This window comes from Neohortaea acidophila (genome assembly GCF_010093505.1).
Source record: "Neohortaea acidophila strain CBS 113389 unplaced genomic scaffold BDY17scaffold_10, whole genome shotgun sequence".
NCBI classification, from domain to species: Eukaryota; Fungi; Ascomycota; class Dothideomycetes; order Mycosphaerellales; family Teratosphaeriaceae; genus Neohortaea; species Neohortaea acidophila.
In genome coordinates, this window is record NW_022985519.1 from 979,206 (window position 1) to 999,195 (window position 19,990).

Genomic DNA, 19,990 nt, shown 5'->3' on the forward strand with positions numbered 1-19,990 from the left:
TCATTGTTTATGTTCATTAATGGAAAGCAAAACATCACCGCGTCGATACTCACTCTCAGCTCATCGGGCAGGCAAGCAGAGTAGGGAAGAAGCATGTGGAATGACGATCAAACCACTCATTCATTTCACGCCTCTACTTGACTCCACAGGTAAACTCTTCATGTACACCATTGACCATGTGTCGAAAGGAAAACAAGGGAAAAGGGAAAAGAGAAAAGTAGGTTACCATTCCATAGTGTCTTGCACTCATAATCATCGTCGCCATCCCTCTGATCCCGATCAGACAACCGCATCCACACCCCCTTCTCCCCATCCATGCAACCCCCTACTCCTGCCCAAAGCCCACAGTCTCCTCAACAGCCCACGTAAGCTTCTGCTGCAACTGCTCAAAGGACTTGTAAGGCGGCAGATCCAAGCGATTGAAGCAAGTATGCGACTTGGGCAGCTGCGCCTCTTCGCCCGACTTTTCGATCGTGAAGCGCCGCGGCCCGTCGGAGCCTTGCAAGTCTTTGAAGCCGTTGACGGGGATGCGCGACGTGCCGGTGGCGAATTGCAGGAGGCGCGATTTCTGCTCGGCGTCCCAGCCGCGGATGCACTGTTGATCGTTCTTGATTAGCGTCTCTCGTTACGAAAGGGGGAAGATGATTGCTTACCTTCCAGAAGTTCTGCACCACGGCGTCACTTTCCGTGTAGCCACGGTAATCCGTGTGCTTCTTCCAGTCCTCGACGTCAATATCCGCAATACCACCAATCAGCAACTCCAGCTCCCTCTCATCAAACACATTGACCAGATCGGCCGGGATCAACTCGTGGAAGCCAGCGACGAAAGCACTGAATTGCTCCTCCACTCGCTTCTGGATCCGCCACTCGGTGATGAGCTCGACGTACTCCCGCTTGTTCTCGTTCGTCACCTCAATGTCCTGCCCACCAGGCTTGAGGTCGACCGTCACCTTCTCGCCGAAGCGTTCGTCTTCCACGGAAAAGGTGGAGTAGATGACGTCCGTGATGTCGTTCTCCATCGCCCAGCTGAGCGTGCGGTGGAACTCGGCGTCGACACCTTCCATGTCGGACAGGGCGACCTTCTTCTTGAGAATCATCTTGTAGAAGGCTCCGATGAAGAAGGCGTCCAGGAAGCGGCGGTGGAAGATGGCCAGACCGACCACCCTACCGATGAACTTGAAGTAGCCCAGATGCTCCGGGTTGATGCCGGAGTGCGGGTTGATCTGCAGCGTGTAGTTGTCGTGGGCCGAGTACTCAAACAAGCAGTAGAAGGGGTTGAACATCTCGTGGGACAGCAGGAAGAAGAATTCTCGCGACAGTCCACCGTAATCCAAGCCGTCCTCGCCATCGAACTTGATCATCAGGCGCTTCTTGAGATCGTTCGGGCTCTGCCGCATGATTTCGGCATACGAGTCTTCGAAGATATGCGTACGTCGCACTTTGACGTGGCATTGTCCGGAGAGGATTCGCAGCGCGGGCTGCGATCGGAAGTAGATCAGCTTTCTCCTGAAGTCACGCTTGTATTGCGGCACGTTCTGGTCGAGCGATGACGGCAGTCGCGGGTCGTCCCAGGTAGTCGTCTTGGTGTTGTGGTCGACAAAGTACACGCGGGCGGTGTTGGTCAGACGCATCTCCCATCCACTCGGGAGGGGGCCAAGCTGAGACACGGGCTGCTGCTGGATGGTGCTATTTCCAGCCCCAGCATTCTGTCCGTACATCCTAATGTATTGCTGGCGGCGGGGGTCCACCCAGGTGGTGGTGCGAGTGTTGTGATCGACAAAGTACGCACGCCCTTCGGCGGTGTGTCGCTGCTCCCAACCGGCGGGCAACTCTCCAGTTCCTGCGGTAGTAGCGCCGGTGGCAACCATTTGAGCGGCACTGGCTTGGTTGGCAGCAGCCGCTGGCGGCGGCGATGGCGCTGCCGCTTGACTGTCGGGCGACCCGGTGCCAGTCCGGTCTTCCGGCAACATACGGGCCTGATGACGCGAGCGCTCAGCGGACTGCTGCTGCTCCATCGCCACTCGCTGCTCGCCGGCGTTAAAGTTGGCCGTGGGTCTGATCCACGTGGTTTGACGGTGATTATGATCGACATAGTAGGTTCTGCCCAAGTTGTCTTCACGTCTTTCCCAGCCTGGAGGCAATCTCCCCTGTGCATCTTCAAATGCACTGAAGCCCGACTCGGTGTTGCGTCGGGAAGAGGTGTTGGCACCATTGAGAGCTGGTGGGCCCGAAGTGGTGTTGGTGGGGACTCGGCTGGCAGGAACCGATCCAGCGGTACTCGAGGGTCGGTCGTTTTGCAGCGAAGAAGTGGATTGAGCGGGATTGGGGGTGGATGTGCCGTTCTGAGATGCCCCTGCAGAAGACAATGGAGGGCGTTGAACCGCGTTACCGTTCGCGATGGGCGTCCTCAAGTTGGTGGAGAGGCTGAGGATGAGTTTGCCGTTGACGACGAGGTTGTCGTTTGATTTACGCAAATCACGGGTGAGCATTTCTACTTCAGTCAGTACCCGTAGGAGGAAGAAAAGAGGGAGAAAGGATGGATGGTGCTCACCATCGCCACCGGCATCCAAGTCGAGCACGCTTCCGACGCGTACATTGACGACTCCCAAGAAGCCTTGATCCTTCTTCTTGAACTTCTTCTGGTCAAAGATTTGTACCGCAAGAATACTCTCTTCCGTCACTCGCCTGGGGGAATGGTTAGAGGAAGCAGGTGATGGATGGGAAGTGGGGAAGACGGACATGTCAAAGCTCTCGTTCCAGTAGGGATTCAGAGTCTTCTTGATGACTCCGGTCGTCTTGGTCTGCTCGCCGCTAATGGTAGCGACCGCAAAAGGGTCGGGGAACCCTGGGAGGAGTGTTAGTGGTGCGGTCTGGTGGGAGCGTGATGGGGTGATGCCACATACTGAAGACATCTCGCTTGTACAGGCCGTCGGCGGCAATGACTACAAATGGTGTCAGTCCCTTCTTGTGGTATGTCACCCCTACCCTTGCAACTCTTTGACGTACTCGTGACCCTCAAATTAGGCTGCTGAGGGGGATCCATGGCGGATACGGTATATGCCTCAATTCAGATGCGGGCGACCAAAGAGCACCACCATGCAGCGCCAAGCGATGCGCTCAGCTACAGGTGCAGAGTGGGAAGGCGGATGCAGAGGGGTCGGCGGGGGGTGCGGTGGTGGTGAAGGTGGATGAGAAAGGGTGGAATAGGATAGAGGATGGAAGAGTGCCGGGCGGGAGCGGTGTTTCTGCCGCTGGTCTGACGCAAACGTGGCTGTGTAGCGGTGTTGGTAATGACCTGCCGCCGGTAGGTCGTGTGCTCGCCGGCTCAGTCGCCTGTACCGGGTGTCGATGGGCCTGCGATGCTGCGAGATGGATGGGAGAGATGGGCTCACGCGACACGGGGCGGCGAGAGGGCGGATGCGGGCAATTGGAGGGAGTGGAGGGCGTGGTGGGAGCAAGCGTCGTCGTCGCCCGTCTTGCCGGCCTCTTCGGGCTGCCCCAGAAAAAGCCAAAGCCCCGCCCTGATGACTGCCCGCCGCGACTTTTAGCCGCCCGCTCTTTCCCCACGCCATGCCCTTTGGAATCGAGTCAAGCCACCATGCCATGGAGTGGTAAATGCAAACATCAATGTATTTATTCGAGGAAGCCCGTTCTATCCACTCATCGCTTCTTCCCTCGTCAAAATGCACTGCATCGGCCACTCTATCCATTGATGCCACTGAGCCTCCAAATCCCCCACAACATCCTGCAACAGCCGCGTCGACCATCCACGAATCCACCACCGATCATCCAAAACATTGATCAGAACCGCATAGTAGGCCAGCATGACGAGTGCTTGCGGCACGCGTTTCTTCACCAGCTCGCAGAAATTGCTCGACGCCTGCTTGGGGAAGCAGAGAATGGTGGCGACGCTGCACATATCTCGCCCCGTGACCACCTGATCGTACACCTTCTTCATCTCTGCCAGCACGAGATAGCATGTGCGTCGCTCGTCGGGCAGCATGGTGTCGACGCCCAGCATAAAGTCCAAATGGCCCAACCCAAAGTCCATTCCTTGAGGCAAGATAGATCTGCTTTCCACACTTAGTGCTCTCGTTTCTTCTTGACGTGCTCGCAGTCGAGATCCTACCCTTCCGATAGTGGGGGAATTGCTTCTTGAAAGCCCCTCATTAGTATCGGGGCGAACGGGCCCTGCGCCACCCAGAACCACGTCTCCGCCATGGATGAATCGACTTCCTTGGCCAGCGTGAGGAGCTCCACCATCGCATCGATCGGCGGTAGGTTGGGAAGGACGGCAAACGAGGTGAGCGTGACGAGCCATGGGAAGAGGAATCGCGCGTTTGCGTTCTCCTCATTGACCGGCTCGGTATTGGAGCGGTGCAGTGTAAATGCGTGGTCGAGGTGCTGCACAGCACTGTGTCGTAATTGTTGGTGCACGTTTCCGGGATCCACGCGGAGCTTGTGCAATGCGGAGAAGGCCAGGAGGGCATGCAGCACGTATTCGCATTGAAATGCTACCTTGGGCGTATCGATTTGCCAGATGGCGAGGATGGCTTCCTCGGTGCGATGGTTGGTCATGACGGCATTGGTACAAGCCATATAATGGTGCATGAGTTGGAGATCCAAGGCGCGTTGTTGCTCGTCTTGCATGAAGGGCGGGAGGGCGTCAATGGCCGATCGCTGACGGGCATCTCGCCGTGCACCACGGGATCCAGGGAGGGCAGTCTGAGCATCGGAGGCTTGATCCGCTCGTGTCGCCTTGCCTGCTGTACTTGTTGCCGACGAGGAGGCCGATGCCCGGCGCCCCTTCGCGTCATCTCGAGTCACGTATGGCCCGCCAGCGCGAGAGCAAGCCACGCCATGTCTTACGCAGTTCGAGCACGGCGCTCCTTCATCGCACTGCGGAGCTGGTGAGGCTCTGGACACCCAGCTTCGCACGACATTTGATCATGTCAGGGATGACTAACCTTGACGTGTCGTCGCTTGCACTGTGCGCAGCCTTTCCGCGACTTTTTGTGTCCGAGTCGAGGCGCTCTATTTGCCTCCATGACTAAGATTAGCCACGCGCATGGACGTGGGACAGCACGCAAGGCTGCGTTGCGCTTCTTGGCTTTTTGTTCCTGTACACTTACGGCACTGGAGGCGGCGAGAGCGACTCTGAGCTCCGCGGACGAGGGTGAGTGGCGGGCGTCGGCATCAAAGGCCGCGAGCCCATGTCCACGTCGGCGACCGCAAAACCCGGGGGGCCGGCGAAAGCGAGGAGGCCGGCAATGCGAATGGTGAAGATAGATGTGAGCACAACAGAGGGCGGGTTTCAATCATAATTGGAGCTGCGTGCGTGCGTGCCAGGCTGCCCGGGGGTTGGTGGAGCACATGTATAATAAGATAGCGAGGAGGTGGAAAGGCTGGCCCCGTGGAGCTTATCATGTCGTGACTGCCGCAGCGCTCGGAGGCGGATGCTAGGGTTCCATTCCGCTATGTCGCTTCGTGCACATATGCGGGCAACGGGCTGGACTAAGAGGCGTGCCCTACAGCAGCTAGCTGAGGCCGGGGCGAGTTGCAGGTGGGGCGACACGCTTCACGTGGAACGGGTGAGGTGTGCGGTCCCGCTTTGTCGTTGGAATCATTCCAGGTTCCACGCCAGGCTCGACTGCGCCGCCAGCACAGGGTCCGTTGATCAATCCTCCGGCGGGCTGGTGAGAGAGCTCGGCAGGGAACGGAGATAAATCAAACGAGACGAGCGTGCTGACGTCGCTGTCACGGGCTTTTAAATCGCATGTGTCTGCCTGCTTGCCCTAATCGTTGCCATCCTCGACTCCACTATTGCGAGCCTAGTACTGATCCTGCTCCCCAATGCAGTCAGTGGTGACTGAAAGTACAGTTACAGACAGCTAATCCATTGTCGCATTTCACGCCTGTCGATGGTGGCAGCATCACTCCATCACGATTAATATCAAGGAGCACCAAGATCTTTCCAGCGATCAGTACAACACTGGAACGCCAGAGGCATGTCCCGACGGATCGTGATGCTCTTGCTCGCTCGTGGCTCGGAGCCGGCTCTTGCTCCTGTGCCGCAGGCGTCATCCAGAGCAGGAGCGCATAGAACATCTGGGCATCTTAGCTTGGTCTAATTCACGCAGTCAACCTTCGGGACGCCCAGATGCGCGCTATCTCTCACACGCGCTCAGTCAGAATGCCAGCAAAATCACAAGACTCAACGAGTTACACAGCCGTCTCGGGCAGCATCGATTTGCGGAAAGATGACATAGATCTCTTCGACCAACCGCCTCATTGCACAAGTCCTCAAACCACCTAACATTCTTCAAATCCTCTTGCACGCGTCTACCTCTTGTCACACGTCGCATCTCTCCTTCACACATCTACCTCTTCATGGGAGTGCAGCCGCTTTTCTTCGCAGCAAAATGGCTCTTTTCGGCATTGAAGCCGTTTGGGAATTCTTGTGGCTTCTTTCTGTCACCTTCTTTTTGAATGTTTCTAATTAGATCCGAAGGTGTCTTGCTTTCATTCCCACTCCCTATTCCTTCTTCCGATCATCCTCGCGAGTATCGTCAAGCCAATCATAGCCAGACGATAGAGAGGCCTGGTGATCTGCCGTGACATCGGGAGACGAACGTTACACACAGACGGAGACGCCATCATGCAGTCTCAGTATGGGTTGAAGCCGCGTCCACGGCCGCGATAGCCCCCACGATACCTGCGCACGGTCAGCAAGAGGCTGCAAATATGAGGAAAGACCTAGACGTACCCGCCGCGCGGGGGTGGAGCACCATATCCCCCTCTTCCGTACGACGCAGGACCACCATACGGCCCACCGCGACCACGAGGACCGCCGCCACCACGACCACCACCTCTGCCACCACGGTTCATGCCTGGAAGATTGGTGCGTTTCGGCACAACCTGTTGCAATCGTGAGTGAGTCGCACCAAAAGCGCGAGTGATGACTGCATACCTTGATATTGCGGCCGCGAAAGACGCTCTCGTTGAGCACCAGAGCTTGCGTGACGAGATTCGGCTCGGAAAACTCCACATACGCGTAGCCCTTGGGATGCCCGGTGAACTTGTCCAGCAGGATAGTGACGCGATTGATCGAGCCGCAGCTCTGGAAGTGCGCCTGGATCTCCTCCGGGCTGGCGCCGTAGTCGACATTGCCCACGAAGATGGACCGCGCATCAATGTCCTCCTTGTTCTCCCGCAGATTGTCGGTCTGCGAGTCGATGCTGGCTTGCATCTCGCGCAGCTTGGCCGCCTCCGCTTCCATCTCTTCCACGCGCTTCTTCATCGCGGCGATTTCCTCTTCATCCCCCGCATCGTCGTCGTCTACTTGGTGGTCTAGCTGCTCATTCTCGACCTGATCCTCCTCTTCTGCCGCCATCTTGCTGGGTGCGCGTAGTCTTTTAGACTGTCGTGTCGCGTAGTGAATCGAATCTGCCTCGCCAACGAAGTCGTCGGAGAGGGTGCAAAGGAGACCCGGGTGGATGTAAGGTTCACTTTCGGATTCCGAAGCGAAAGTGAAGCTGCCTATGAATGAAAGGTTGTAGGGTTCAACAAACAACAACGAAGACCGGAGATCGGAGGTGAAGCTGCGCGGAAAAGTTATGGGAAGGATCCAAAGCGCGAACTCTAAATGCGCTCGCGGGTTGCTGAGTCAGACAACGGCCCACGAGGCTTGAAACCCCTCCTGATATGATCGGCCCTGCCAAGCTCCCATTGCCCTCCGCCAAGTAGCATTCAGTCCGTCTGGAGCGTCGCAAGCCATGAATAACAACGAGCATCGCCCCCTGCTGGCATCCGACCACAAGCGGCTGGGAAGCGTCCGCTTCCCGGAGGAGCGGTCCTTCATTTCAAAGTGCAGGCACAACACCAAGCGCTATCTCACCGTGAGCAGTACACCATCCCGACAAAACCACGACACAAACACTAACTTCCAATCCCAGTCCAAATATGGACACTACAGCGTGCTGGGGCTCGTGTCTCTCGACATCAGCTCCATCTTCGCCGACCTCATCCTGCAACTCCTCATCTGCGAAGGGCGCGTGCCGGCCAAAGACGGCAATAAGGCGTCGGATGTGCTGGGGATTGTCAGCCTGGTGTTTTCCTGCTTGTTCATGGTATGCTCCTCCCAAGTGGTCTTTTTTGTCCTCCCCCTACAGTACTGACGACCTCTGGCTAGGTGGAACTGATAGCTTCAATCTGGGCATTTGGTTGGCGCTTCTTCCACTCCTGGTTTCACTGTCTGGACGCGACCGTCATCACCGCCGGCTTTGTGATTGACGTGCTGTTGAAGGGGCAGTTGGAGGAGATTGGCTCGTTGGTAGTGGTGTTGCGTTTGTGGCGAGTTTTCAAGGTGAGGACAATCATGTCAAACTCTACACGCACATACTAACGACGCAGCAGATCATCGAAGAGCTTAGTGCCGGTGCGGAAGAGGAAATGGAACCGCTGCAAGAGCGCCTCGAAGATCTGGAGTCGGAGAACCAAGAGCTGAAGCGAGAAATTGAGGAGCTGAAGAGCGGAAATGGCTCGTCGCAGGTTTGAGGTGAATCTACCGAAACGATCTAGGGGCTGCGATCTCTTGGACGCTGCCTAGCATCTCCGAAAGAATCATCGGGTATAGTAATCGGTCTTGTAGATAGCCTTTGCTCTCGGCAAGCTGCCATCCACCCCTCTCGTCCCGTCCCTGTACGCAAGGTTTCCATCGTGAATAATGGCCATCGGATTGTTGGGCAGGTTGAACAACTCCTGCAGGCTGTTGCACTGTACCAAAACTCCTTCCGTATTCTCCCAGGGGTACAGCGTGGCAAGCGTGGCCTCACTTGCCGTGTTTTCATTCGTGGCACGGCGCTCATTCGCTTTCCCTATTGCTTTGTTCTCCTCGACTAGCTCAAACTCCGCCAGCGGGGTCTGCCTCCCAAATCTCTCCTTCCTGGTAGGCCGTTGCTTGATCTCGGCGATTTTGGCACTTCGATCAAAGTCGAGGGACTTGAGCTCGGGCCATTCACCGAAGAGATCTTTGGCGTTGAAGTTGGTGTTCATTTCGGTCATCTCCACCATTTTCTCAATCATTGGTAGATTTGTACGCTGGCTCAATGCGGGTCGAGTCTCACTGTTCCGCGCTCGAGCTGGCTGCAGGGGGGAAGCCACCAACTCGACTGCTCGCTCTTCAGCCGGAGGCGGAGGCGGATGCCCATGGGTGAGAGGCAAAGCCGCCGGCTCACTTGCATCGACATCCATCACGTCAGGCGTTGGCACATTCTCGTCAACATCCATCATTTCAGCAACAGCGTCTTCCAAAGCCGCGGCTGGTAGAACTTCCTTCAGCGGCTGGAGCTGGTAAGATCGTCTCCGTTCTTGCGTTAGAAGCGGCTCTTCGTCAGACGAGTCATCAATCACGACTGTCTGGGTCTTGATCGATCTCTTGGGGAGCGGTTGACTAGTAGTCTCTGCTGCCAGCGGCTCCGCATCTGACAGTGTAGAGCGACGGCGTCGACGCTTCTTACTACTGCTGGCCTCGACCTTCGCTGCTGCAGATCGTACTGGCGTGGCAATGTTCGGCGGTGACTTCTTCTGCTTTCCAGTCGTCACCTCCTCCGTTCGTCGCACGCTCGGTATCTTGAGCCAGACTTTCGGCGGTGAGACGGGCTGCTTGAGCACAGGATCCCAACGCACGAGTTTCTCTGCTTGGCCTGGCAGCAACTCCCACAGACACGCCTCATTCAGCTTCAAACCCACTTCCACTTTCCGCCACAGCCCTGGCTTCCCAAGCTCGTAGCCCTCTCGTTTCAACGTCAATGTCGCTCGCAGGGAGTTCTCCCATTTACCTTCACCGTGCTTGTAGCCTGGGATGTTCTTCACGACCCAAGCAGTGATATCAGTCGCTTTCAAACGGTGATTCGGTGCCGCACAGAGAGCCATCCCGATCAGCTTCTCGTAGGCGCCTTTCGGACGGGTGTATGAATCTCCAAGGTCGTGCTCATGATTGGCCGGCCGGGTTTGAGTCCGGCGCTTGATGGCGGGTGATTCTTCGTTCTCGTTACTAGTCGGATGGCCAACGTCCCTTTCAGACTCGGAATCAGATGAGCTGTCGACGTCATTGGATTCTGGGGGAGATGATAGGTCGTCGTTTGTAGTCTCTTCCTCCCTCTGCGGAGGGTTCGCCGCGGTATCGAGATCTCCACTACGCGATACGGGCGCTGCTATTGTTTCTGTGGCGACTGTGAGAGCTGGGATTGGCGTCACTGGTGAGGTCACTGTTGGTGCCGAGATCGCCACCGGCGCCGTAGTCTCTATTGAAAGCCTCTCTGCTGTTCGTGCTGGGTTCACGCCCGAATCCGGCATCATTGTCAGCGGAACAACAGGCTCTCCCGTACCCTTGTCCGTCCGGGCTGATTGGTGCAGCCCTGGTGAGCTTGAGGGCGGCCTTTCTGTCCGCTGAACAGTGTTGATCTGAGGAGAACCAGAAGCTTGCCGTGCAACACCATCACTCTTGCAGCGTGAGCACAGTTTGTTAGAGCCAGAGGGTCCCGAAGAAGTAGTCTTTCCGCATCGAACACACTTTGCAAAGCTGGGCGCACCTGGCCGTATTCTTTTCATCTTCGCCTTAGGGATCTGGCCCTGGGAAGTATTTGAACGGCTTTGCGCGGTGTCGACATGTGCAATTCCAGTTGGCCCGGGCTCTTGAGTGGCCACCTTGGTGTGCGAAATCTTTGATTTGACCATGTCTTTGGAAGTGACCTGTTCATCTCTGTCTTGTGTTCGCTGTTCGTCCGGTGACTCTGGGATTTCAACGACCGTTGCCGCAGCTCGTTGAGTGGTGGCATCAGTCATCTCGACGTCTCCGTTCCCGTTCGCTCGATTTGACACAAACAAGTTGGGACTGGTGTCTGTGTTGCCCCCATGCGTGCTTGAGCAAGACTCGTCTTTCCCTGCAGCATCATCGCCGTTCGATTGCCCGCTTACTGGTGCTACACCAGTACCGCTGGACGTTTGCGCAATCGAAGTGTGAGCCAGTGGTGAGCCGGGAATGCCAACAAAGTGGGACGAGTCATGCGCAGGTGATGCAGCATCGACGATTTTCTTGCGCACAAGCCTCAGTTTTAGAGGCTGAGATGGGCGAGGTGAATGCGAATGTCCGTGTGGGCGCGGAAGATCGAAGCTCTTGGCAACCAGATCAATAGCCTCCGTGAGACCGATATTATCGGGCGGGGAGTATTCTGAGCTCGAGTCGGTGACATCGAGAGCTGGACTCTGTTCTCTTTTGTTGCTCAAGTTGTCCGGCGGCTGTTCTGCATTGGTGTCTGCAACATCGAGAGCTGAAATCTGTTCTCTTTCGTTGTTCGGGGTTGGGGCTTTTGCAGAGTTGGTCAGAGAGTTCAAATCTAAGCTCACGACTGGCTGAAAAGGACTTTCAAGTCTCATCATCTTCGTCGGCCGCTCTTCTGACGACATGCCGGCTTTTTCACGGGATCGCTTCAATACAGGTGAGGACCGTGTCAGCCTAGTCCCAGATGTAATGCCATCCTTCCGGATACAGCGACGGCATCGCCAGGTGTGATCTTCGTCGAGTTGAAAAGGTATCGGAGGTCGGTCATGGCACCGACGGTGATATCGTCTAGGACATGAAGAGCAACAGACCAGCGGTTCCACGTCAATGTTCGTGCCCTTCTGGCACACGTGGCACTTAAGACGACGTGAGCTGGAGACGTCAGAGCCGGTGAAACCACTAATACATGAAAGCGCATCGTCTCTGTCCTGACGACTCGGTACACGGAGGGGCGACGACTGTCGAGCCGGCACCGCCGCTGAGTCTAGCGGGATGTCAATGCTGGCCTCCGCAGCGGGAGCCGATTGCTGATCTGTTGTCTTGCCGTTTATGGATTGAGGAGGTTGGTGGAGCACACTCTTCTCGAGACGAGATACTTGCGGAGATGTCTCAATGCGATCTGGCCGCGTACCAGTACCCGGAACGTCTTCCTCCGACGGAAGAGGTCGTAATCTGCGCGCCGCTGGCTGACCATGCGGATAATAGTGCATCTCCAAGGTATACGTGCTGAACATCTTGGCTCCATTTTTTGCATCATAGCACTCTTTGAGGGTATGCCTGCTGGCCTCCGAATCCCCAAGACAGATATACCAGCCGTCTTCGTCAAGATGGATGTTGCTCTCCTTGCGCGTATGTGGCCGAAGGAACCCATGCAGATGCTTGATCATGCCGCGCTTAGCAGGCAGAGATCTCCATGGGATGAAGATGTGTGGAGAGATCTTGGCTGCGGTGAGACCACTCGCGGGCACGACGTGCGGGGCGGCTTTTGGGCCGGTTGGTACGCCTTTTATCCCTCCCCATTCCATGTTGCGGACTGTGTGAACAGGGAGAGTTTCATCAACGACAGGCGAACGTGCGCCGAGCGGCCGGGCAGGTTGTTTGACGGAGTGTCTTGGCCCGGAATGCAAATGAGGCGCAATCCACTTTTTGTTCTGGAAGAGGCCAGATTCAGCACCGTCACCATTGCTGGATTCACGTCGTATAGCATTCTCTGGACCGGACGTAGAGAAGTGCAGCGGGGAGACTGAGGTCTGATTGCGTGGAGGTGAAGCTCTGCGTCCAAAAGAGGCTCGCCGCGGAGATGCTGTGTCAACAGGGGACCAACGTCTCGGAGGAGGCTCCCATCGACCACCCCGCCTGCGAGACCAGATGTCGTCGGGAGACGAGCCGGGGCTGTTGGACGTGCGATTCCTTGGCGAACTCCAGTCATCCCGGCGATCGGCTCTGAACGTCTGTCGAAGATTGGGGGGTGATATCGGTCTCTGTCGAGATGCCAAGGTGGAAGAGGACAGACTAGGGCGGCCATCATAGCCGATATCTTCGTGAGATCGACCCATCCTGGCTGTGTGTCGCGTGCCAGACGGTGTTGTCATGTCTGAAGCATTCGCTTCACGTGCCCACTAACACATCAATTAGTCACTGTAATCACAGGCATCGTGAACTGACGTTGAGGTAAAGCAGGTGGATGTCAGATCTTTTCAGTTTTCTTTCTGTCGTCAGTCCCAGCCATCGGAGGTTGAGAGTCCACAAGTGAACCAAAACCATCACGAGGCGTTTGCGGGTACGACCTTTTACCAGAGTTGCATCATTCGGATGGTAAGGTGGGTGAAAGGTTGTAGGAGAGTCTCACCTTTAGTAACGTTGGATCTGAGCTGCCGCTCACTTCAGCGTCGTGTTTCGTTTGGGCATGCTTGCTGGCCTCTGTTCCTATTGTTGTAGACGCTCCCATGCCTGCGGAAGAGTGCAGTTGAGCTCATAGAGAGGATGGGAGAACCCGCAGTCGTTGTTGAGGCTCACATGAAGGGCGTCGAAACATGTAAGCCGCGATATTCATTCAGTTTGCACTGAACGGTTCAACGCCCCTCCAGAAATGTGACCTGTCACTTCTTGGCGGATATGCGGGAGGCCGCGTTTCATTCGCAGGCCAATGGCATGGTGAGGAGAGATATCGTTGTAGAGAAGAAGTGATGAGACAAGAGAAGGACCGCGTAGCCAGGACTTCTTCGTCAGTGCCTTCCCGACTGTTCACGCCGTCTCCCCATCCCCACATCTGGTCGAAGTAGTGAAGGAAGGCGCGAGATGCGCCGCTTTCCCGCGCCGTGGTTGCACAGGCTCAGGGTCTGGTGTCGCGGCCCGTCCCGCAGGCCCTCCGATCTTGCCGTCGAGACGTTCAACCTATCGCAACGAGACGTTCCCCTCTGTTGAGGCAAATATTGTTCGCGAACCCTCTCTTCCCCCTTCACCGTCTTCATCGACCGCGTCCACGGCACGGAATGGACTTTCTCAAATCCGCCGTAGCATCCATCGCGAAAGGTCCGGCATTTCCTTATTCATTTGGCGACAAAGTTGGGAATGATCAATCCATATGGACACTCTACAATGGCACAAAAAGGGTAATGCCCAACCTGCTTCTCCGATACGCCCCGCCATCTAACATTCATGCAGGAGGACAATTCAAAATGTAGCATTTTCACCTTCGACATCAATACCCATCGATCACGACTCCCCCTGGCGAGGAATGCGCTGCGCAAGTTCCGTACCCTAAGACACCCTGGCATCCTTCGAGTACTGGACACGCTTGAGGTGAGCAATCGCCGCCCTGCGGTCAACCACCTCCGAGCTCACTAGATGACAAGATAGACAGACACCTTGATCTACATTGCCACCGAACGCGTCACTCCCTTGTCCTGGTCGACGAAGCGCAAAGCCGCCTCGGAGCAGAGTCTCATCTGGGGCCTACACAGCGTCGCCAAAACCTTGAAATTCATCAACGATGAAGCCAGCTCGGTGCATGGCAACATCCGCGCCTCCTCCATCTTCGTCAGCGACAGCGGCGAGTGGAAGATTGGGGGGCTGGAGATTCTCAGCTCCATGAAAGAGGATGACGCTATAATATTTGCCCATGGAAGCCTTGTGCCGGATATCGCACGATATGCACCTCCAGAGATTGCAAAGAGTGGGTGGGATGGCGTGCGGAACAACCCTGTTCATGCAGTGGATGCGTACGACTACGGTATCCTGATAACAGAGGTGTTTAATGGTTCTTTTACCGGATCCGAGCAAGTGGGATCGACGAAGAACATCCCTTTGACTATGCACGCCAGCTACAAGAGATTGACTCATGCGGCGCCAAAGATGCGGCTCAGTGTCGCACATTTCCTCGAGCAAGGCAGCAGGAGTGGTGGCTTCTTCGACACTCCCTTGATCGAACTTACCGAGGGAATTGATAATCTGGGCCTGAAAGACGACATGGAACGAGAAGCATTCCTTGGGTGAGACTGTCCTGAGTAACGGTGTCGTTGTCGTTCCATTGCTAACGTCTCGTAGTGAACTGGAAAAGGTGACCGAATCCGACGACTTTCCCGAGCAATTCTTCCAAGTCAAGGTTCTGCCCGAGCTGCTGAAAGCCGTCGAGTTTGGAGGTGGAGGTCCTCAGGCATTGACACTGGTGATGAAAATCTCCACCAAGCTCTCGGAAGACGAGTACGACGCGCAACTCACCCCGGTCATCATTCGCCTCTTTGGCAACCCCGATCGAGCGTTGCGAGTCTGTCTGCTAAACAACCTCCCGCTGATGATTGATCATTTGAGTCAGAAGGTTGTGTCGGACAAAATCTTTCCCCAAATGGTCACGGGGTTCGGAGATCTGGCCCCCGTGGTGCGAGAGCAGACTGTCAAAGCCGTACTGGTCGTCGTTCCCAAGCTTTCCGAGAGAGTCATCAATGGCGAGCTGCTACGCCATCTCGCCAAGACGGCCAACGATGAGCAGCCTGGGATCAGGACGAACACGACGATATGTCTTGGAAAGATTGCTCGAAACCTTGGAGCCAATTCCAGGGCAAAAGTCCTTACTGCCGCCTTCTCGCGAGCCCTGCGAGATCCTTTCGTTCACGCACGCAATGCTGCGCTACTGGCACTCGCAGCTACCGCCGACATCTTCGGCGAGGACGACTGTGCCAACAAGATGCTTCCGGCAATATGTCCATCATTGGTGGACAAGGAAAAGATGATCCGAGACCAAGCCAACAAGACCCTGAACATCTATCTGGAGCGCGTACGAAAGTACAGCGCGAGTCTTCCCGACACCGTCCTCCCACCACCCGAAAGCACCTCCGCGCCGAATACCCGAATGCCCACGCCGCAGCCGGGTGCGGGCAGCCAGTTGATGGGCTGGGCAATCTCCTCCTTCACCAACAAGATCAGCTCGGCAAGTGGAGAGATTCAACCGAGCAGTAATGGGGTTAAGCCGTCGGCGGTGGCGGCGGCGGCGGCGACGGCGGCAGCGGCACGATCCCACTCCACTCCGACCGCCAACGGGTCTGCCCGGCCGGCAAATGCACAGCATGTATCCACTTCCAGTGTCCCGCAAGTGACGACTGGATTGCGGACAGCTACTGTTGCGCCAGATAGCGAAGCGGAAGCGGAAGATTTCGACGAAGGCTGGGGCGACATGAACGATATTGCCGGCACATGGGGCGACGCAGAGGAACAACCATGGGCCGGGATGTCCTCGTCCACCACACGCACAGCCGCACCGGCCAGCACAGTCCCCTTTGACGACGGGGGAGAGCCGGACTTTGAGGGTTGGCTGAACGCACAGGCACAAGCCAAGTCTCAAGGCGGCGGCCGGAAAGCCTTGCCTAAAGGCCTGGCGAAGAAAACGACCGTGCCATTGCGGCCAGCCGCGGCTGCTGCAACGACTGCTGCTGCAAAAGGCAACTCCGCCGCGGCTCGGAAGAAGGTGGTATCAGCGGCGGCTCCACCGCCCCCTACTGCCGCTGCTGCTACTACCAAGGCGGCGGAAGAAGAGGATGAGGGTTGGGGTGACGCTTGGGGGTAGGATTGGGTGGTGTGCACTTGTGTTAAATTTCCGATGCTGTCTCGATAGAAGTATGATACCCACACACGACTCTGCCGGCCGGCATAACGATGATGGTTGTTTCGCAAGGAATTTTTTTCTTCATCCGCGGAGTCTGTGCTGGTCTAGTCTCGTCTCGCTTCGCCTCGGCCCTGCATTACGATGCGGTGCGTGAGTAGCACAACAGACTGCGAAAGCCGTGTGATACGTAATGCGTGCGATGATGCACGAGAACGATTTGAAGACACGGTCCGGTCGATCTACCGGGTACACTGTCGTTAGCGGGTGGCGGGCAGCCCTATTCTGCTCAGCTTCGCATTGGGAGGGGCACAGATCATACGTTGGAGCCGAAGATTCGACGGGGCTTCCATGCATGTTCTAGCGCGGAGGGCGGGTGCGGATTACATCATGTCCATCGTTTACCTTACGGGATGGCAAGTGAGGGTCCTCAGGATTTTGCATGTAACAGCGTTTCGCCTTTCGCATGACGGACGCCGGAAGTTTGACACATTCTTCACTGTCATGAACAGTCATTTTCCCTGCTTGTGGCTTCGTAATCGCTTGCGGCGATGACCCTTGCGATGCGGAGATGGGACGGAGTGCGATGTCGCAATGCCGTAGAGGGCAAGTCCGTCCAACCAGGGCGGTCGGGTGACGGAGGATTTACCAGAACGAGCGGCGGCGGTTACCAGAACGAGGGGCAGCGGAGTTGGGTCGAGTAGCCTGCCCACTGTCCCATATGAGTGGATAACAGAAGTGCTGAAAAGGATTGCCGAACGGACTACTGTGTGAATGGTGGTGATCGGCGATGTGTGTTGTGTGTCCATGGGATCAATGCGCCGTTCTTGCACAGGGGCCAAAGAGGCTACGTGTGCGTACGGAGTGCATGTGATGATACCCCCCCAGCACCCCAGGAGCTCCAACCCCGACCAAAGGATTCCGTCTCACAGGTGGGAACGCCGCAGAGACTTGGCGGCGAGGTTTGGCACCGGAGAAGCACAGGTGATCACACCCTGCAGGAAGGCCGGGCGGCGAATGGGGTTGGAGGGACGGGCGCTAGCGCCCCTTGGCCCTCGATCTGCTCGATGAGAGTGGGGCGTTTCACTGCTTGTTTGCTTGGCCGGGCGGGCGCCTGATTGGCGTGGAAGGGAGGGAATGGAAGGAATGGAAGAAGTCAAAACGGCGCCTGCTGAGGCTGCCTCCTTCCTCTTTGCGTAAATGATTGCCCCCCCCGTCGCTCCTGCCAGCCGTAAGGCGCGTGAAACTCTGATGACTCCGCCTGCTGATGATGACCTGAGTTTGTGATCAACGAGCGTAGCCGGACGATCATCTACGCTCGCTCGCTCGGCCTCCTCCATCATTCTTTGTGCTGGCATTCTCCTCCATCCCTCTCAGGCCATCCCCCATCTCGCCCTTCTTGTCGGCGCTACTTCTGCACGCCACGCAGACCTTCGCCGCCCGACTTGCCCATTCCTCGTCGGTTCCACGTCACGACACCACCCACGGCGCCGCTGCTGCCCCCGCCCACGCTCCTTGCTTCTCTGACACATTCAGCCCGTCATCCGGCAGCGCACCTCCGACCTCACTCTTCTTACTCTCTCCCCTTCCTCTCCCTCTCTGCGACACGCCCTCTCTGCCGCCGCGTCGCCCGACGCCGTCCACCCCCACCCTCTACCCTGCGCGGGACACCGCATCAGCACCACCAGCACCACCTCTGCACCCCACCCGACGAGCCCTCCATCTCGCTTCCATCCTGGCGCTGTTTCTGCCGCGAACACGGCCTCCGCTGTGTCAAATCCTCAGCCTTCGGCGCCAGGCTGACCCGCCGCGCTCCCACAAACCGGCGGCGCAGGCCGTGATGCTGCGCAAGCCGCCATCGCCCTCATCACTCTCCACCTCCACCACCGCCTCCAAATCCTCCTCCTTCAAAACCTACCCCCCCTCCGTGCTGTCCTTCGGCTCCGACGCCGACGACGAGCACGACCCCATGGAGACCGTCGACGAGGACTCGGCTTCCCCGCGCCTCCATGCCGCCTCCATCGCCCATCCCTCCACAACCGTACATGGCCCTTGCTGTCCGCGACGGCCGAACCTCCGCGAAATCCTCGCCAACACCTCCGAGGCCCCGTGGACCCTGGCCGCCTTCATGGCCTATCTCTCCAGCAACCACTGCTTGGAAACATTGGAATTCACCATGGACGCCGACCGATACAAGCAGCATTACATGAAGATGATGGCGAACGCGGGCCCGACGGGCGTGCCGTCGCCGAAAGACCGGGACTTCGTGCAGGAGCTGTGGGAGCGACTGGTCGAGGCGTACATCCGGCCCAGCGGGTCGCGAGAAGTCAACATCCCCTCCAATGTCCGCGACCCCATCCTGCGAAAGCGACCCGACGAGCTACCCCCCGCCCCGGAGACGCTCGATCCCGCAGTAGACAAGATCCACGAGCTCATGGACGAGTCGCTTCTGGTGCCTTTCTTGAACAGCGTGTACCCGCATTCCGGCAGCCCCACCACCGGCTCACGGCCATTCAACGCATCGCAGGAGAGCATCACGCGACTGTCACAGAGCCACGATGACCGGCAGCATCGCGCACGAGACGCCTCCACCCGCAACTCCTCCCCGCCCTATGCAGCCGCCGAGCAGACGGGTTCCCGCTCATACTCACCCACCTCCAACCTCCACCGCAAATCCACCCCTACTTCTTCTTCCGCGCGGCAGAGTAAGCCTCACATCGGCTCCAATCTATTCCACGCCACCTCCAACCCCGCCCAATCGTCGTCAGGAAGACTAACGGAGGCCATTTCTGAGAACTCGACGAGTGCTTACCCCGGCATGACGGATGACAGCGGCGACAGCCCAATGCATGACAGCCCGACCACGCCGCCTACCTCTCCGCCTCTGAGCGACTTGAACCACCCTCTCGGCGTGAAGCGGGATTCGGGCATGTGGAAGCGACTCGGGAAGCTGTCGGGGATGAACAAGACGGTGAAGAAGAGGCCCGATGGTGGCTTTCGGGAGGGCTAATGGAGTCTGCATTTGCGGCTGTTGGAGCGAATCCAAGCAGGCAGTCAGGACGGGATCTGCATCATTTTCAACATCTTATCAAGCATGGCGTTTATGGAGTCGCACAGGGAGGCCTCGAAACGAATCTGCACTTCCGCGTGCAAGGAAGGCAGGATTTCATTCGACACAATCTGAGAATCGGAGACAGTTTGACGACATAGAGGCGGGGAGGAAAGGGAAACAACAACGGCCGGTAACTTTTTCAGTCTTAACGATGTTTGACGATATGAGGGGGAAGCAGTAGCGGGGTGTGATCGGGTTTCTCTCTTGCTAATGTGTATGTCTATACATATGAATGAATTGTCGGTGGGTCAGAGATGGCCGGATCGATTGCATGCAGACTATGTCTTGTGTATTACTTTCGTCACTGGTGTTCTGGCCATGATGTCGATGGAGAGAGCGTCTTCACAATGGACGCAGAGATCGCCAAGAAGCACTCCCCGTTAAGCAATTGCAGCTCAGACACCGCACAAAGCACCCGATTGGCGATCTCCAGGCCACGGCG

General features: G+C 57.0%; 7 protein-coding genes across 7 annotated transcripts; 3 read left to right on the forward strand and 4 right to left on the reverse strand.

Annotated features, from left to right (window-relative positions):
• Positions 1–66: 66 nt before the first annotated feature.
• Positions 67–3,201, reverse strand: BDY17DRAFT_35437 (E3 ubiquitin-protein ligase hula). The gene is made up of 4 exons (XM_033738248.1): positions 3,007–3,201; positions 2,904–2,942; positions 654–2,845; positions 67–595 (listed from the first exon to the last, which is right to left on the reverse strand). The coding sequence occupies exons 1-4, from the start codon at positions 3,041–3,043 to the stop codon at positions 326–328; spliced, it is 2,538 nt and encodes an 845-aa protein (XP_033586856.1). The 5' UTR covers positions 3,044–3,201; the 3' UTR covers positions 67–325.
• Positions 3,202–3,600: 399 nt separating this feature from the next.
• On the reverse strand, positions 3,601–5,335 carry BDY17DRAFT_35532 (uncharacterized protein). The gene is made up of 4 exons (XM_033738266.1): positions 5,133–5,335; positions 4,968–5,034; positions 4,130–4,899; positions 3,601–4,073 (listed from the first exon to the last, which is right to left on the reverse strand). Exons 1-4 carry the CDS (start codon positions 5,213–5,215, stop codon positions 3,653–3,655), a joined length of 1,341 nt encoding a protein of 446 aa, XP_033586857.1. The 5' UTR covers positions 5,216–5,335; the 3' UTR covers positions 3,601–3,652.
• Positions 5,336–6,666: 1,331 nt separating this feature from the next.
• BDY17DRAFT_327251 (uncharacterized protein) lies at positions 6,667–7,393 on the reverse strand (the record flags this gene model as incomplete). Its single annotated transcript, XM_033737646.1, has 3 exons — positions 6,667–6,715; positions 6,767–6,918; positions 6,971–7,393. The coding sequence occupies 3 exons, from the start codon at positions 7,391–7,393 to the stop codon at positions 6,667–6,669; spliced, it is 624 nt and encodes a 207-aa protein (XP_033586858.1).
• A 382-nt stretch (positions 7,394–7,775) lies between these two features.
• On the forward strand, positions 7,776–8,556 carry BDY17DRAFT_327252 (uncharacterized protein; the record flags this gene model as incomplete). The annotated part of the gene is made up of 4 exons (XM_033737647.1): positions 7,776–7,898; positions 7,956–8,129; positions 8,192–8,365; positions 8,416–8,556. The coding sequence occupies 4 exons, from the start codon at positions 7,776–7,778 to the stop codon at positions 8,554–8,556; spliced, it is 612 nt and encodes a 203-aa protein (XP_033586859.1).
• On the reverse strand, positions 8,407–13,408 carry BDY17DRAFT_35638 (uncharacterized protein). Its single transcript, XM_033738280.1, has 2 exons — positions 13,191–13,408; positions 8,407–12,960 (listed from the first exon to the last, which is right to left on the reverse strand). The coding sequence occupies exons 1-2, from the start codon at positions 13,287–13,289 to the stop codon at positions 8,623–8,625; spliced, it is 4,437 nt and encodes a 1,478-aa protein (XP_033586860.1). The 5' UTR covers positions 13,290–13,408; the 3' UTR covers positions 8,407–8,622.
• A 337-nt stretch (positions 13,409–13,745) lies between these two features.
• On the forward strand, positions 13,746–16,523 carry BDY17DRAFT_303584 (armadillo-type protein). Its single transcript, XM_033734597.1, has 4 exons — positions 13,746–13,953; positions 14,006–14,143; positions 14,201–14,832; positions 14,888–16,523. Exons 1-4 carry the CDS (start codon positions 13,834–13,836, stop codon positions 16,398–16,400), a joined length of 2,403 nt encoding a protein of 800 aa, XP_033586861.1. The 5' UTR covers positions 13,746–13,833; the 3' UTR covers positions 16,401–16,523.
• A 1,975-nt stretch (positions 16,524–18,498) lies between these two features.
• On the forward strand, positions 18,499–19,347 carry BDY17DRAFT_234301 (RGS domain-containing protein; the record flags this gene model as incomplete). Its single annotated transcript, XM_033730267.1, has 2 exons — positions 18,499–19,141; positions 19,205–19,347. Coding segments are annotated over 2 exons (786 nt in total), but the record flags the coding sequence as incomplete, so codon positions are not given.
• Positions 19,348–19,990: the final 643 nt, after the last annotated feature.

What these genes read in the sequence shown, in the direction of transcription:
- BDY17DRAFT_35638 (XM_033738280.1), bottom strand. Translation starts at nt 13,289, where the DNA reads ATGGGAGCGTCTACAACAATAGGAACAGAGGCCAGCAAGCATGCCCAA. An exon ending in CAGATCCAACGTTACTAAAG is followed by an intron (nt 12,961 to 13,190) that starts GTGAGACTCTCC and finishes TTGATGTGTTAG; the next exon opens with TGGGCACGTGAAGCGAATGC.
- BDY17DRAFT_303584 (XM_033734597.1), top strand. Translation starts at nt 13,834, where the DNA reads ATGGACTTTCTCAAATCCGCCGTAGCATCCATCGCGAAAGGTCCGGCA. An exon ending in TCTACAATGGCACAAAAAGG is followed by an intron (nt 13,954 to 14,005) that starts GTAATGCCCAAC and finishes ACATTCATGCAG; the next exon opens with GAGGACAATTCAAAATGTAG. An exon ending in GAGTACTGGACACGCTTGAG is followed by an intron (nt 14,144 to 14,200) that starts GTGAGCAATCGC and finishes ATGACAAGATAG; the next exon opens with ACAGACACCTTGATCTACAT.
- BDY17DRAFT_35437 (XM_033738248.1), bottom strand. Translation starts at nt 3,043, where the DNA reads ATGGATCCCCCTCAGCAGCCTAATTTGAGGGTCACGA. An exon ending in GCCTAATTTGAGGGTCACGA is followed by an intron (nt 2,943 to 3,006) that starts GTACGTCAAAGA and finishes CACCATTTGTAG; the next exon opens with TCATTGCCGCCGACGGCCTG. An exon ending in TGGTGCAGAACTTCTGGAAG is followed by an intron (nt 596 to 653) that starts GTAAGCAATCAT and finishes AACGATCAACAG; the next exon opens with TGCATCCGCGGCTGGGACGC.
- BDY17DRAFT_35532 (XM_033738266.1), bottom strand. Translation starts at nt 5,215, where the DNA reads ATGGGCTCGCGGCCTTTGATGCCGACGCCCGCCACTCACCCTCGTCCG. An exon ending in CTCTCGCCGCCTCCAGTGCC is followed by an intron (nt 5,035 to 5,132) that starts GTAAGTGTACAG and finishes GGAGGCAAATAG; the next exon opens with AGCGCCTCGACTCGGACACA. An exon ending in ATTCCCCCACTATCGGAAGG is followed by an intron (nt 4,074 to 4,129) that starts GTAGGATCTCGA and finishes AAGTGTGGAAAG; the next exon opens with CAGATCTATCTTGCCTCAAG.